We start from the raw sequence: 17,082 nt of genomic DNA on the forward strand, positions 1-17,082 counted from the left end.
ACTACAGTGAGCTCAAGTAGGAACGAGATTTTGGTTACCGACAACTTCTCTGTAGGGTTTTCCAGCGATATAAATTGAAGACACAGCGACGGACCCCCAAGTGGTTGCTCTGACCTGTCCGGGAACCGACTTGGTGACTGTTAGTTAACCTTTTCCGTAAATATTTATACGCTTCAATAAGATTATTCTTCATTATTGATTTAGTATAACATATAGAAACTTGTGTTAATGAATGACTACTCAGCTATTTTCTAGGTCTCTTATCTTAAAGAGCTACGACATATAAGGTATTGATTGAGTGGCAGTAACTAAAAAAAAATTGATTCTTTGATAATATGGTTATGATAGTCGCTAGGGCGGAGCCAAGTCTTCGGCAATAAGGGCTTAAGCCCTAAGTTGGTTCTTTAATTCCATTTGAATCATACTGAAGCTTTAGTGAAAATCTGATAGGCTTGAAGAATCTTTGGCTCCCTCCAGCCCGCTGTCCCCTATTGTACAGATCATGTAAACATAATTATGATAGTACAAATGGTTAATTTCGACATACACCTTATTAACTATTGCAAAAGTACCATTTACCCTCTCCGAAAGTAGTTACTGAGTATTTGACACCCCATACAAAATATGAAACTAGACGACAGTATCACCGTACTTCCCGGTTAATTATATACTATATAGGAACGTGTGGACTATGGAGTGTAGAGGAAGGAACAGAGTCACGAAGAAGACGATGAGACAAAATCGTGCTATTTTCATTGTTCAGCTAGCTAGTACAGCTCAACAGTTTTGTCGAAAAGACCAGTTCCAAAAAGGAAAAATTTGCTACCGGACACCAAAAAATTGCCGCCTTTACTGTGAGACACCCGAAGATCGTGTATTTGCTCGTGGACAACTTAAAAAATATAGTAATTAGCAGGCGGACACCGGCCGCATTATTTTATTATTTCTGGTGGAAACGGAGAGAGAAATTTTAGTTAAAGACAAGTTTGCCCATTGACTCACTTGTCAATCTCTCTTTACCTTTTCTTCTTCTTCTTCCTCTCATGTCATGGTGCCCGCCCGCGTCGCCATTGCGCACAGCCTCGTCAGCGTCTACGGCATGCTCGGCGACATGCGCCGCCTCCGCACGAGACCCACCACGGAGGCGGAGATCCGCCGCTTCCACTTGCCGGAGTACGTCAACCTCATCCGCAACCTCACCCCGAAGAGCTACACCAATGACGTCGTGCTTCGGCAGAAGGCGGAGGATGACCACGGCATCGGTTTACTCGGCGACGACAATGATTGCCCCGCCTTCGACCGCCTTTGGAAGTACTGCCGCGGCTACGCCGGTGGGTCGCTTGCCGCGGCGCGCACGCTCGTCAACGGCGCCTCCGGATCTCACCGCCGCCGCATCGTGATGTTCCTGTTCCCGTTCCGCAGCCACATCGCCCCGATGCTCTAGCTCGCCGAGCTCCTCCGTGACCGCGGCCTCACCGTCAACGTCGTCCACACCACCTTCAACTCCCCCAATGCCACGCGCCACCCGAAGCTCACCTTCGTGCCCATGCACGAGCGCCCCCCCTCCCCCGATGCCGTCACTGACTGCTGGCGCTCAACGCCGCCTGCGAGGCGCCGTTCCGCAAGGCGCTCTGGTGGGTGGTGCGGCGCAGCATCGGCTAGGCTCCGGGGGGGGGGGGGGGGTGAGGTGGCATGCGCGGTCGTCGACGGGCAGTGGTACGTGCCGCCATGCTCCACTGCATACTCAGCTACTCGCGCCTCCGCTCCCGGGCACCGGCACCATCAACGAAATCCGTGAGGGCGTTGGCAAGCACTACAGCGTGAACGTGCCGCTGGATGCCGGCTGCTGGGCAGCAAAGGCGAGTTCTTCCTGGGCACCGTGCGCCGGGATGCCACTGTGCGTCGTCGCTGTCGGCGGTAAACCCCGGCGATGCGCCGCCGTGGCCGAGCCGTCCCGGCTCGGGCTGGCCACATTGGCCGCGCGCGTCGCGCCTCTGCTCGGCTCAGTAGCAAGCGCGAGGAAGAAGAAGGGGAAAAGAAAAGAAAGAGAGCAGGGGCATTTTGGCACTTAAACAACTCTTTCTCTCTCCATTTCGACTGAAAATAATAAAATAATAGAAGGAGTGTCCAGCAGCTAATTACCACTTTTTTATAGTGTCCACAAAAAGATTCATGATCTTCGGGTGTCCCATAGCAAAGGCCGCAATCTTTTGATGTCCTGTAGCAAATTTTGCCTTGCAAGAACTATAATTTTTTCCAGACATTTTATATATATAAAAAAGGCTATCCCATTTTAAAGGAAAATAGGACCAAACCTTACAATACACAGTTAATTAGAGAACCGGTAAAAACCACATCTACCACAACACTTCATGAACTAACCTAAACTACCAACAAACACCAGCCTACCTACACCTAGCACCGATGGAGCCCAAACACATGACATCATTGCTGCTTACCACATAGCAACACGACACCTTTGACTTTGTGAGGAAAATATCGTCGTTGCCTAGCTTGCTGCCTCCAACGACACAACAGCTCCGACTTCATAAGAAGCGTCGTCATTTCCAAGCCCGTTGCAAGGGATAAAGCAGCTTCAATATCTCATGGTGGACATCAGCCAAAGACATCGAGAAAACCACTTCAAACACATGACAGGCACCAACACATAGAGAGAACTTGCAACGTGCCATTGTTGCCCAGCATCGTCACATCCCAACAACGAGCAGCTTCGACTCCACCTAGCAGAGACCAATGAAGTGAGCAAGCCACCTGCCGCAAGCAAGAACTAGAACCACGAATGCGAAGGCCTCATCGAACAACCCAAACATGTAGAACTTCAATGAGTAAACAGAAGGCCTCGAGCCAATGTAGGAGTCCAACAACCACCACTGTCGCATGAGTAAGATTCTCCAGAGGTTTACACATGGAGTTTGGCGTGGGAGGGGAGGAAACTACATTACAACATCTCCAAGGAAGGAAGCAGCGCCAAAGACGTCGCGCGCCATCGTCCAACAGGCAACATCCCATCAAGGCTTTCGCCAGCAATTCCCCATCCAATCCGAGCCGAAAACCAACCCGTACAAAAATGGTGTCGCTGGAGCACCGCATTGGCTAACACCACAACACCACATAGTTCAGGCAGGAACAATGTCATTGTGCCACCGTCATCCCTGGTGTCCGGCCCACACCTCCACCTTACCTTGGAACTCCCCGCAGAGGAGGGGAGTAGTTCCATGAGGAGAGGAGTTGTCCAACCGGACAAAAGGAGACGACTCGTCATCGCCATCCGCTCCGAAGCAAATCTTTCACTGGAAAGAGCCGGCCATATTCATTGACGTCACCATGATGGCCAGAGACCCAACATCGCCAAGCGAGCTCGCCGCCCTGACCAGCCGCTCTCCAAATCCAGAACTCCTGGGTGCGGCGGCTAGGGTTTCATCGTCTCCCAAGCCACGCATGTGGGAGCAACGCGGGGCCCCTCGTAATGATAGCGTTCTCTACAAGAAAATAATTCAGTATGACATCACATGAGGATACAATAATTAATTAAGTAGTACCACTAGTAGTTTTCAAGGATCTTTCTCGTGATTCCTGACAAGAAAATCAAGAACTGTTGATGTCGAAAGGCAGTTGTAAATTAAAGGCTAGACTGGTTCGTTTAGCTAATACAACCCTCTCGTTTATCGTGAACGTGCTTAATTTCTAAACTGTGCAGAAGTACAAATGCACGTACGAGATCGTGCCAAATTAACCTTGAACTGGAGAAAGAAAACCACAGTTCGGTACACAACAAGAACGAATTTTATTCAAATATCCATCCGTTCAGCAGTTTTTTTCATAATTTTTTTTGAACGAATCGATGAGACCGCCAATTTAATTGAATAGAGGAGTTTTTTCTCCACAATTTTACTCGGATCATCTGCAAGGCTGATGTTCCTTCACGAAGGAAAATCGACCAACAACTAACATTACATGTAGTTCTTTTTAAAAAAAAAACTAGCATTACATGTGTGTATCCGACGTTCGTGCCATATCAATTTTAGGAGGTAGCTCTTGCAGATAAGGTTATGGCATGAAGCCAATCATCGGCGATGTAGTGGTAAGCTGCCTCGGTTAAGTGGACGCCGTCCCAGTACAAGCTCTTGGATGGATCCACACAGGTGGTCGCACCTTCATCGCCGCAGATTATCCTGGTGTTGTAGTGGTATTTTCCGGGACCTCCACAGCAAACGCTGAGAACATCCTTTTGAAACCCTACAAATTAACCACCATACAAACTCCGATTACTTCAATTCTATGGTTGCACCCATGAGGCCATGACCCATCAATGCCATGGAAGTAGATCGTCAGACTTAATTGCACAGGTCACTAATATGTGAATTCTACTTTGCTGTGGCTATATATATATTGGGGTTCAATTGCACATGTAGTATATGACAGCAGATCCCATTTCCATTCCTAATGTCATGTATATGTGTATCATATTTTTTATGGATAAAATAATATTCGACTTAAATTCTTTTGACGTCCTATAAGATACGGTTTATTAAAAGACCATTTTTTTTGTTGACCGCTTATATTTTGTAAATAAACTTACGAGTAGACAAAGATATCATATTATTGTAAGTGCAGAAAATTATACTCCCTCCATTTTGTTTTATGTGATGTTCAATTTTTCAATTAACCAATATCTTTCTTAATTATTTCAAAAGCGCAGTCATTCTCCTTCCTCCTCTAAAATAACCACTCCCTCTCTTTTTCTAAAAAAAAGAAAACTCCCCTCAAAAACCGGTAAAAGTACCCTTGAAAACACTATGAATTATGATCATGTTACAATACACAGCTATATAACTAAGAAAATAAAAGAAAAGGAGTATCAATTACAACCACTATTAGTTAAAATTGTTAAATATATTCTCAGTTGAAACGTCACGAGTATTTATTATGCAAATTTATTAAATGATGGGCGCTCATCGCATGGTACTGATGAGTGGTTAATGGTTAGCGAGCATCCCATTCTTTTATAATAATACTACCTTCATTTAAAAATATACTAGGTGAAACCCCGCGCATTGCTGCGAGAATTTAGTATGATAACAATAAAAAAAAATAACGTGTAAGATATCTAGATAACATCAGATTAAGTAAATTAATGTGGTTTATAATAATTTAAATTTAAATAGTATGTAGAATGGTGATTCAAACGTAAAAAGTAAGGAGGTGTGACTTTATGGAAGAAGAAAAGTAGGGAGAAAGTTTGAACCGTAGATTAATCATCTAAAGCCTAAAAACAATTGATATGATATGACTTAATTTGAGGGAAAAAAAGAAGAAAGATAATATGGATCATAGATTAATCATTTAAGCACTAACTAAGTGATGATGAACTATATAAGTATATATGATATCATAAAACATAATAAAGATATACATTGAAATATTATGTGAATTATGTTGGATGATAATTTAACATGTTTGTATTTGAAAAGCTCTTAAATTATAAAAACTATAAAGATATAGCATGTTTGTATGATGTTTAAATGTGATGATTGTTAGTGGATGATGATGTGGCATGCATCTTGTTAGTGGATGATGATGTGACATCCTTACATGTTAAGCTTAAGGAGTTAGTGGAGGATAACTTTATAGTAAGATAGGATATCGTTGTTGATTTTTAGAATATATTTGACTATTTATCTTATTTAAAAATACATTGAGTGCAAATATAAAAAATAAGTGATACTTAAAGTACATTTAACAATAAAACAAGCTACCCACCACAAAATAAATTACATTTACGTATGCCAACAACATCATGTATTTAAAAGTGAAGGGAACACTTTTGTTAATATTGAATATGTTAGACTTTTAGTTTGACCACTTCCATTTTACATAATAATAAACTTGTAAGTATACAAACATATCATACTACTTCCTCCATCTTATGTATGACTTTGGTTCGATCGAAATCAGAGGGAGTATCATTTATGATGTGGATTTATTAATGTTTTATATATTGGATTAAGTCCGATCTTTATATAAAATATCCATCAAGCCGATGTACACGTCCAAACAGATTTATTAAACGATTGGCGTGCATCGCATTCTAATGATTGGGGTAGTAAATAATTGTACTTACCAAACTTGTCAGGATTCTGGACCATCTCCGAGACGTGTCTGAACAAATCGGTGTGCATGATGGCGACATCCGGGTGCTTCTCCCGGAGCTCCTCGACGGCGTCCAGAAGCAGCGAGTTGTGCAGCGTCGCTACCTCGTTGGGCTCCCTCAGGCAGCCGGTGCTCGCGTCGTACTCCGCCGCGCCGGCGTCGGCGAAGGTGACGAGCACCGGCGGCGAGCATCCCGACGGGATCATGCCCGGAACCACCACCGTGGTCGCCCCGTCGCCAATCAGCTTCTGCTTCCACACAATTCATTAATCCACGCATAATTGATGAACTGTTTGATTTCTCGGTAGGATCGGTCAAAGGGTGTGTTGTTCTTGCCTCGACGGCCATGGAGATGGTACGGATGATGTCCGGGACGAACGATCTGATTTCTTGCATGCTCCTCCTCCCGAAGGAGGAGTGGTAGTCGTTGATGCCGAATTCGCCGACGAAGAAGAGCGATCTGCCGAAGAAATCCTTGCATTCTGCGTCACTAATCAATTACGTGAGCACAAAGTGGTTCTTGATTGGTAAATTTCAGCTTAATTATCTTGGAGATGGATCAACAACTGATCGTGATTGATTAATTAACCACCTTGAGTTGTGCTGCAGAGTGAGGGCTTGAGTGAATCGAACCAGCTCAGCTGCACGCTTAGGCTGGTGTTGAGAGGGAACGGGCTGGCGCCCGGGGGATCGCCGGCGCCGTGGAAGAAGCTGGAGTCGAGTGCGGTGGCGGCGCCGACGGCGAAGTTGGCGCCGTGCCGGAAGCTCCCGTTGTAAGCCAAGAACGGCGGCACCAACGGCAGGCCCAGGCGTTCGGCTGCAAGCAAACAGAGAAAATCAAAATCCACCATGATCACAGCAAATTAATTCACGCTTGGCCGCGCATCGATGAATCGACGGCGCGGGAGAAGATGACCGGACCGACGAAGTCGAGGACGAGGCGGCCGTCGCAGTTGCGGCCGGTGGGGCGGCCGAAGAAGGTGGAGCCGTAGGGAGGGCGGGTGACGGGGTCGAAGATGGAGTACCAGTCGAAGACGACGGGGTTGTTGCCGGTGTCGGCCAAGGAGTCGCCGAAGCTGAAGATGGCGTCGTAGCGCCGGACGGAGAGGGAGGCGACGCCGCCGCCGGCGTCACCGGCGACATGCAGCGACGACGAGAGGAGGAGCGAGACGGCGGCGGGCAGCCACAACATGATCATCTTTCGTGTTCTGCTCGATGCGGCCTGTCGGTTGATTATTAGAAGACACTATGCCAATCTAGGGATAGATGGGGAAAGTCATTTCATCCCTCGAGAGGATACGCTCTCCTTTCGTCCATACTATCTAAATAATTAGAAAAAATATGAAAAAAATTGACAACATAGATTAATATGAAATATATCACTCCACAAATATGCAAGTATAAATTCAACTTCTATAAGTTGTAACAAAAATAACAAATATAGTTGCGACGGTGCGATAACTATTTTCAGTTTAATTTGTTATTTTTGTTGCAACTTGTAGAAGTTGAATTTGGTCTTGCATGTTTGTGGAGTAATATATTTCGTATTAATCTATGTTGTCATTTTTTTCAAATTTTTTAATAACTATTTAGATGACATGCAAACAACGAGGGGATATCCACTCGAGGGATGAAAATCCACATCCGGATATATGCTGATCACTGCCTTGAAATCATGGGACCACGCATTTAATAGCGCAATTTTCTTGAGGTTTGGTAGTAACAACGAATTGTAAGGCGCCATATTGATTTGGTTAAAAATGACTTAAATCAACTCTAGCCAAGTAAATTGAAGTTGTTATTTAGTTGGTAAGGCCAGTCCCAATCCAAGACACTAGATATAGTTTTTATAAACTCCACATTATTAAGAAACTAGTACTACTAGACACTACACTTTTAATGCAAATACTATTTTTTCCTACTTAAATTTATTCACTTTTAATGCAAATACACTTTTAATGCAAGACCTGGTTTCCTTCTCTTTTCTTATTTATTTACTTGCCAAATCATCTTTCATCGTAAGTGGCAGCTTATTAAGGCAATTGATACTGCACGAAAGAACTGCCTGTGGAGGGGAAACAACCCATCTTCTACCAGAAAGTCCTTAGCTTCTTGGGACAGAATGTGCACACCTAAAGAGAAAGGGGTCTGGGAGTGATAAACTTTAGAGTTCAAAACATTGCTTTACTCTTAAAGCATATGGTAAAATTTTATAACGGTGCTGATCTTCCTCGGGTAAATTTGATCTCTCAGACCTATTATGCTTCTAGGATTCCTCACTTGGTGTTGAATAAGGGTTTTCCCCCAAAAGTGAGTTTGGTCAGTGTCCTAGGGCTAAAACCACACAATAGCAGTGTCCTGTAGCAAAATTTGCCCTTAACTTTTTACCACTTTTAAGAAGTTGCAATTAATGATTTACCGCTAACAGTCTATAACATATGGGCCCTCATGTGTTTATAACATGTGGGTCTAGTGACAAATCTTTTAGTGTCACTTTTCATACCTAGGCTGTATTCAGGAGGTGAGGTCACCTCCCGCGCACGCAAAATTGACGATGCATTTTCTTTTGAGGAATTAAGTATTTACTATTTTTTAAAAAAATATTAATAATATTTTTTAAAAAAACTTTTGTATAGATTTTTTTTAATAAAAGCACGTTGTTTAGCGGTTTGAAAAGAGCGTGGAAAACGAGCAAGTTGGGAAAGTTGAGAAAGCGCGCGTCATGGCGTTGCACGCGCATGGAGCAACGCACGTGGTATAGGGTAGAGAAAATTCCTTGTGTACTCCTGAAAGTTCGTCCAATCCCTTCTATACCCCTGAGATTTGCTCATTTCCTTCTATACCCCTAAATTTTAGTTGGATCTCTTCTATACCCCTTCCGTCAGTTGACCGTTAAATTCATATCATAAAATCCATTTTACCCCTTGATATTAAGAAAATATAAATTTATGAAGTATTTGATGGAGTGTATAAATTTAATGTATACGACTATTATATTTATGAGTTTATTTTGTGATATATTATTTAACAAAAATAAGTTTTATCTCGCATAACAAGATTTATCTCATAAAATATTCCATACTACTATAACAAAATATGCTATATAGAGAGAGTTTTTAATGGTAAAAATTATTATTTATTGTTTTATCTAAAATAAATTTTGTCATAGATAAAAATTATTCTTGTTTTCTCTTCGCGAGGTGAAACTAAAATATTACTTTTGTTAAATAATACCTCACAAAATAAACTTATAAATATAATATTCGCATACAATAAATTTATACACTTCATCAATATATACTTCATAAATATATATTTTCTTGATACTGTTAGATTTAATTGGGTAATTGATCCATTTAAATCAATTAAATCAAATAAATTCCAAGGCTCATTATGCTAGGAATTCATGTGTATTTATTCTCTTATGGGATATTAATGGGATGAGGAGTTTTGAGAATTAATTTATTTGATTAGGGAATTGGTAACTTATATCAATTACTCCTAATTGATGGATGGTTGATGGTTGTGTAGTGGAGGATGGTTTATGGCTAGTTGATGACAATTAGTTGCTCTATTCCTCTTCCTATTCCATTGGTAACCTACATCAATTACTCCTAATTGTTGGTTGGTTGATGGTTGTGTATTGAGGGATGGTTTATGGCTAATTGATGAGAATTAGTTACTCTATTCCTCTTCCTATTCCATGACTCTTACTCTGCATCTTCCATTCCTCATATAAAATGAGAATGGATTTGATCTCCCGAAGAAGAAGGGAGACACACTTTCATCCATTTCCAAGACTGTTGCTGCTACGGTAATCCCATCCCGATGAGTGTGTGCACACGCAGGCTGTTGATCCCGATGAGTGTGTGCACACGTGTTGGGAGAGTAGGCCTCCGAAACCACGAACTGTTGCGACGTTTGCACGGACGGGCGGGCGATCAGGTTTTTGGGAGCGCAAGGTGCGACTACTCACTGTTCGTCAACGTCTACTTCGTCTTCACCAACATGTCAAACAATGGAGACAACAACAACACTGGAGACAAGGAGAAGGAGGCTTCCGTCAACAACAACAGAGGCAATACTGCCTCAAACTCCAGCGGAGGACCATTCTTGGGGTATAACCTTCTTACATTATTTCAATTAGAAGTTTTACTGTTAATGTTCATCGCAATGTCAACATTGCGTTATTATGTGATTGTTGATGCTTATTCTACGTTAAGCATGCTCATGTTGATTACATTCACCACTATCACTAGATCAAATCCCATTGTAAATATCATGTTTATTATCTTGTTATTTTGGATTAAAATACGCCGAATTATGACCAAATTTCTAACAGATACCAAAGGGCAAAATAGACTTTGTGATAGAAACTTAGAGGTCAACTATAACTATCAACTCATATAAGAGCAGGTACAATAGCAGACTATAAGAGCAGGTACAATAGCAGACTATAAGCCAGCTGCAAATATATTTTAAGGAGATAAATAAAGAGAGAGAAGAGCAGCGGGCTACAGATTTGTAGCCAGCTGTAGCACGGACTCCAAGACACAGTGTGTATGACAGGTGGGACCAGATATTAATAGTGTAGTATATCACTATTGTATGAATGAGCTATTAGATTAGCTATAGATGAATTAAAGCTAGTAGTTGGCTATACTATTGAACTTGCTCTAAGGGGTATAGAAGGGATCCAAAGTTCCAAACTGAAGTTTAGGGGTATGGAAGGAAAAGAGCAGGGGTATGAAAGGAAAAGAGCAAATCTCAGGAGGCATAGAAACGATTGGGTGAAGTTTCATAGGTACACGACCCTACCTCCCATTCACCGTACCTCCCCTCCTGTTTTTCCCATCCAAGATCGAGAGGGGAGAGAGAGGCGGCGGCATCCTGCGTAGGAGCGAGCGACGCCGACGTCGTGCGGCGGGGCCAGCGGCGCCCGTTGCTTCCTACCTTCTCCGTCCTTCTCCCCCCATCCCTCCTCTCGCCGGCCCCCTCATCTTCTTCAGAGCCGGCGGCGGCAACCTACTACAGCGCCCTAGTGCCCTTCTCTCTCTCGTCTGCTGCTGCTCCGCGCATCCTCCGTCATCCTCCTTAGCCAAGGTAAGAAACCCTAGCACTGTGTAGAATCTCTGTTATTTTGTTTCCACTGCCAGATTTGTGCGGTTCCGTTTGCATGAGATGAATTACCTTGCTGTCAATTGTTCAAGGACATTGCAATGCATTTGTTTCATCAATTTTTACACAGTAGATAATTTCCTGATGTGTATTAATATATGATGTGGGCAATTGTGTTCTTACCCCTAGTTTTGATTGCAATTGTGATTTTACCCCCACTTTTTAAACTTTGTGATTTTACTCTCACTTTTTTTAAAACTGAAGCTCAGGTTTACCCCTAGTTTGGATGTCTGTTAGGTATGTCAGATTAAATGAGTTAAAAGAAGGGAGAAAAACGATTTACAAGATGCAAAAAGTCCAATTTAATTCGTATTCATAAATGTAAACCGGTCCTTAGCTGAATAATACCCACTTATCTATATACATCGTGTTATCCAAAAATGTGCTAGTGGCAAAAGTGATACAAGAAGGTGTGGAGTGGCTGAAATTCAAAAGGAAAATTGAAGGAGAGAAATAAGAAGCTTGGGGCAATCTCTGTAAGCAATGCCATACAATTGTTCTGACAGATGATCCAATCCAAACAGATTGATCTAGAAACTTAAAAAAACAGAATATTCTCTGTTATAGGGCTTGATATTGCAACAATCTGGTTTTAGATTCAAAAGGATCTGAATTCAAGATCCCTGCAAGGATCAAAGTTTTATTTGGGTGGGTTATCCTTTGTGAGGTCCTTTTGCATTCTGTGAATCATTTTTCTCTCTTCTTTTTAACTCATATAATCTGCCTGCCATACCTAACAGACATCCAAACTAGGAGTAATCCTGAGCTTCAGTTTTGAAGAAGTGAGGGTAAAATCGTAGGGGTAAAATCACAATTGCAATCAAAACTAGGGGTAAGAACACAATTGCCTCATTATTATTTCTATCCGCCATCGTCCTGTACTAGTATTTTATTCCTTCTTCTATGTAAGCATAAAGTTTTACCGTTATTTTGTATATTACTGGCAGTTAATATGTTATCCACAATTATTTTATCTTTTCTTATTACCAGCATACGAACTTCGGTAATCAGGATTCCTTCCCCTGCAGGAATTATATTTGGTGACGATGAACCGCCGGTTTCTTCATGTGTTGGTCAAAGACTTCACCAATCATCCCTGCCCCTACGCACTGCACAGCATCAACGCTTCAGGCCTTTTCTATCCAGCAGCAGTGAGGCCGAATGGATCAGGAGAAGGTACAAAACTAGAGGAAGACTACCTGCCTGACCGCACTGTGTCCTTCCATCATCCCAGCGGCAGTGGAGGCAGCATGCAGTTCATGTCTCTCGGCCAGAGCAACAACGCCATTATCGGTGTTGACAATGAGTGCCGTACCATCCTTTACAACACCGAGTGGCACTCCATACGCACAATGCCCAGTATGCACGGTTGCAAATGGTCTCCTCCGGTATCACTTGCAGTGAACAACAGCCTGTACGTCATGGAGTTGTATCCTCGGCAAGATGGCCATGTCTCCTTTGAGGTGCTCGCCTACGGCAGCCAGCATGCATACGGCAGCCAGCCCGTCTATGGCAGGATGCCCAGCAAGCCCAGCAGAGCGTACCGGGAGGACTGGTACTGGCGCTCTCTCCCACCACCTCCCTATGTGCACTATCAAGGATATGAAAAGGACGAGGCGCCGCCGGGCTACGACATTTCCGTCGAACACCCTTGCAAGATCACGGCGACTGCGGTGGTCGGTGGCGGCTCCGGCTCGAGCATCTGGATATCGACAGCCGGTGTCGGTACTTTCGCCTTTGACACGGCGAATGATACATGGACCAAGCGGGGCGATTGGGCTCTGCCGTTCCGTGGCAACGCTGAGTACGTCGCCGAGCACGGCCTCTGGTTCGGCCTCTCAAGTCAGGGTGATGACTTGTTCTGTGCCTCCGATATCGCAGCAGCATCAGTATCACCACCGGTGGTGCTGGACGCGTGGGGGTTGGATCATCTAGGGGTGACAACGTCGCGCAAGTGCTACCATAGCAAGTCCTACCTGGTGTACCTGGGCAATGGCAGGTTCTGCGTCGGCAGGTTGTTCCATGTTGAGGAGGGTGACACGGAAACGGAGAGGTTTGTGGTGTTTGATGGGCGTGGAGGTGGAGGAGCGAAGTGATGGTGGTGACAGCAGGGTGCTCAGGATGATCAAGCACAGGTCCAAGCGTTACCGTCTCAGTGCCTACATGACGATCAATCTGGTAGCTTGATCGAGTGCCTTTGATTATCGGCGATATCCTAGCAGAGGAGACTCTACCTCTACCATCTCCATGACGGGGCGGAAGAGATCGGCGTAGACGACGGTGGTAGTGGCGGCGGCGCCGGGGTGCTTGGACCGGAGCTCGTGCAGCGCGTCCTGGAGCAGCGAGTTGTGGTGGGATAGGGGGGTCTTCTCCTCAGCCCGATGCCGTCCTCCTCACAGTCGATGCCGTCCTGGTTGGCTTCCTCTCGGTGTCCGTAGCAGTCGTCTTCGCCTCACCGGCCGCCATTCTTTCCTCCATGGCGACGCCTGCTGCCACCTTCCTGGACTTCGAGACGGTGGAGGGGCCTTCCGTTGGCCGGCGCAAAGGAGCCCATCATTTCCCATGTTGTCGTTGCCGTCGTAGCTCCCATGTCGGTTGGGGGTGATTGAATCAAGTGGGACAGCTCCCATGTCGCCGAGAGAAAGAAGAGGAAGATCCGAGGGTGGAGAGGGAGAGGGGAGGGGAGCCGGCGAGAACGAGCGAGGCGGCCAGGCGGGCTGTGACCTTGGCCGGTGAGCTCGCCCGCCACCGCTCCGCCCGCCGCCGCTCCCGCCACCCCTCTGCTCCGTCCGCCGCCTGTCACCCCCTCTGCGCCCCTCCGCCTATCACCCCCTCCGCGCCGCCGCTCGCCTTCTTGTAGTGTAAGGGAGAGAGAGAGGGAATAGAGACTAGAGAGGAGGGAGGCTGACAGGTGGAACCACATGATTTTTTGTGTAACTGACATATGGGTCCCTTGATTTTTATTGTTTTTTGGATAAAATTGCCACGTAAATGCCACGTGGGACGAAGACCTAGTTAAAGGAGTCATGTAGGTGCTACGTCGGCCAAAACCACCCTCCATACTGCCGAGGGGGGCCTCGTTTGCCCGGTTTTCTTAAGTTGGGGGACGGGTCGTACCTGGTTTTGCGGACAAGGGATGAAAATCAGACTGACCGACAAATAGAGGGACCTAAAGTGAACTTATTCCGCACCCAACCACAGCCCACCGGGTAACCTGGGACATGGCCCTAAGGCCCAAAACAAAAGGCCCATTAAGCCCTACGAAGTTTCATCGTGTGCGGTTGGGCACAGAGACAAGAGTTTATGCTGCTCAGCCATCCATCCGCGACGTGGCGATACCCCGCCTCCGTCAAGTGGGCGCCGTCGAAGTACAGCGACGCCGACGGGTCCTCGCATGCCGTCGCCGCCGCGCCGCCGCACGCCACGCTCTCGTTGAAGTTGTACGGCCCGCCCCCTCCGCAGCACACCGTCAGAACGTCCTCCCTGAACCCTGCCACCATCAGAAAAAAAAAATTAAGAATATACATTTTCTTTTAAAAATTTACATTTATATACATAACTATATGGAATATGTGAAAAATATACTTATTCCGCGAAGTCCGTGAAGTGGGGACGCGTGTGAGTCATTCATTACGGTGCGAAGCTACGGGACCGATAGCCTTGGGCCGGGCCATGGGCAGGACACGGCTCTACGACACGGGACCGATTGGGTAACCGATTGGGTACCGTGCAGCCGTGGCGCTGACCGGGTCGTCCCGCAGCTCCGCGCCACGTGAATGACCCACCCGCATCCCCACTTCGCGGACGTGTATATTTGGGCAATTCCTCCGCTAACTAATATGTACTAGAACTTGCGGCGCGCTTCGCGGCGCCCTACCGGTGCTTTAAAAGGAGGAAGTTGATAAGAAGAATCTGTGAAAGCATTAGAAAGACCTGAAGAGCCTACTCATTTCATTGGCTATAGCATTGTCATTCAGACCATTCAGTTTGTGATTAGTAACTATAATGGATTAAGCAGGAAAAAAAATACATGAAATGGATGTGAACACTGTTCGCGAAGGACAATACATAATTTAGATCATGTTATAACAGCATACATGGAAGCATCACAACTAACATAGATAAATAGGCAAGGAATCATGCGGAAGACTACTGACGGCCATGCCTGCGAAATTCGAGAGGAAGCCGACGTGGGAGGATTGCCGGTGGACCACCTTCAATTGGTCCATTGTCTAGGTCAATTTGACAGGATACCCAGGTAAATGTCTTGACAACAGGTAGGCGAGGCCTTTGCTGCTCATATTGTCTAAGAAGTTCACCATCGCTATCACTGCCACTGTCTTCGTCGGTGTAGTCGAATAGTTTTTCCATGTGTACCAGAATCAGAGAGTGAGCTGCGTTGTGGTTCCAGCTAACATTGGCTGATGCTCGTGCTCCCTGTTTGGTCTCAATGTTCCATCTAATCGCCTTGGGTATAAGGTCACAGTCGGTGGTCCAGGCAGCTAGCTTGAAAACAGAAAGGTCATGTATATGGTGCTCTCCATACAACTCTTCAACCATGCAACTGTTGTCCATTAGCTCTGTTATGGCCTGCTTATTCCATGATTCCGGCGGCACTCCTTCAAGGGCAAGTATAACCCTTTGACGCAGTGGGTTTGTAACACTATGAAGATTCATCTTGAAAGGCTCAAACTCGAGGCGAGTTGTCTTGAACGTGAATTTTTTTTTGTTGCAGGCCATTTCAGCCCTTTCTTGTTGCTTGTCAGCATCCATGAATAGAACAATATACATCTTTGGACGAAAGGGTAGCAGAGCAAAATCATCAATTTCACACCTGCACACAGCACTTACCATAGCAGATATCCTTGTGCTGTTTGGATCACCAGCTCCAAGGACTTTCACAACAACAGCCTGCTGATAGATGACATCAGCAAGCAGCTGCGATATCTCTCCACACCCTGAGAACTTTGTCGCAACCAATGGTCGCTGTGTTCCGTAGGAAGAAGGCCGCCGAGGTTGTGCTACGCTGAGCTCACCACCATAGCCAAACTCCATCCTCAGCTGCTCCTTTTCCCAGGAAAGAGCGTTGAACCTTGATCTAGCCATCCAGAAATCAATAGGCAGCAAAGATTTCACAATGTGAGATAGCAAATAAACAGCGAGGAAATGAATGGTGTTTTAACCAATCTGTTTGTTGTCGCTTTGTTTTTCTAAACATAGTATGTATAGCACTGATGCATATAAAGCCACATGAAGAAGAGTTTCCGAAGTTGATTAATACCTGAACGAAGCGGCGGTTGTTTTCTCCCCTTGAAAGGCTTCTTCAGAGCGCAGCTCTTGTTCGATGTTTGGGCTCTACCCAGCAACAGTGTGTCCTGCAGGCAAAGAAGCTAACCATGGAAGAGGATAAAGAGAAAGTGTAGGATGTACCGTGCTAGCACCCTGTGCTGTCTATTCGAAGGGAATAGGTAGGTGTGTAGCCTTTTCTTGCATGCAAACGTGCTGGCAAGGTGGCATGGGGCGGCACACCTAGACCGGACGGCTGGTGGTTGGGAGTTAGATACATGCCTTCTCATGAGCATTCTTGCACAGTGTGCTGTTGGATTGGGATAGAATGCGGTGAGAGTGTATGTGAATAGTTGCTCGATGCGTACCGAATCAATACTCGCAGGTTGTGAATCGAAGGTAGAAATAGGCTAAAAGCAAGCAACAGTCGAAATACACACTGAGCTG

General features: G+C 45.2%; 3 protein-coding genes across 4 annotated transcripts; 1 reads left to right on the forward strand and 2 right to left on the reverse strand.

Annotated features, from left to right (window-relative positions):
• Nucleotides 1-3,781: 3,781 nt before the first annotated feature.
• LOC4326704 (GDSL esterase/lipase At5g45910) lies at nucleotides 3,782-7,732 on the reverse strand. Of its 2 annotated transcripts, none has more exons than XM_015765464.3 (5): nucleotides 7,093-7,732; nucleotides 6,764-6,988; nucleotides 6,508-6,653; nucleotides 6,143-6,419; nucleotides 3,782-4,257 (listed from the first exon to the last, which is right to left on the reverse strand). In XM_015765464.3, exons 1-5 carry the CDS (start codon nucleotides 7,367-7,369, stop codon nucleotides 4,043-4,045), a joined length of 1,140 nt encoding a protein of 379 aa, XP_015620950.1. In that variant the 5' UTR covers nucleotides 7,370-7,732; the 3' UTR covers nucleotides 3,782-4,042. The 2 variants fall into 2 exon arrangements, with proteins under 2 accessions (XP_015620950.1, XP_066159830.1); XM_066303733.1 differs by having other exon boundaries at nucleotides 7,197-7,486.
• A 3,268-nt stretch (nucleotides 7,733-11,000) lies between these two features.
• On the forward strand, nucleotides 11,001-14,329 carry LOC4326705 (uncharacterized). The gene is made up of 2 exons (XM_015790765.3): nucleotides 11,001-11,274; nucleotides 12,378-14,329. The coding sequence occupies exon 2, from the start codon at nucleotides 12,396-12,398 to the stop codon at nucleotides 13,443-13,445; it is 1,050 nt and encodes a 349-aa protein (XP_015646251.1). The 5' UTR covers nucleotides 11,001-11,274; nucleotides 12,378-12,395; the 3' UTR covers nucleotides 13,446-14,329.
• Nucleotides 14,330-15,398: 1,069 nt separating this feature from the next.
• Nucleotides 15,399-16,728, reverse strand: LOC136351566 (uncharacterized). Its single transcript, XM_066303747.1, has 2 exons — nucleotides 16,631-16,728; nucleotides 15,399-16,447 (listed from the first exon to the last, which is right to left on the reverse strand). Exon 2 carries the CDS (start codon nucleotides 16,402-16,404, stop codon nucleotides 15,499-15,501), a length of 906 nt encoding a protein of 301 aa, XP_066159844.1. The 5' UTR covers nucleotides 16,405-16,447; nucleotides 16,631-16,728; the 3' UTR covers nucleotides 15,399-15,498.
• Between the last annotated feature and the right edge of the window lie 354 nt (nucleotides 16,729-17,082).

This window comes from Oryza sativa, chromosome 1, assembly GCF_034140825.1.
Source record: "Oryza sativa Japonica Group chromosome 1, ASM3414082v1".
Lineage (NCBI taxonomy): Eukaryota > Viridiplantae > Streptophyta > Magnoliopsida > Poales > Poaceae > Oryza > Oryza sativa.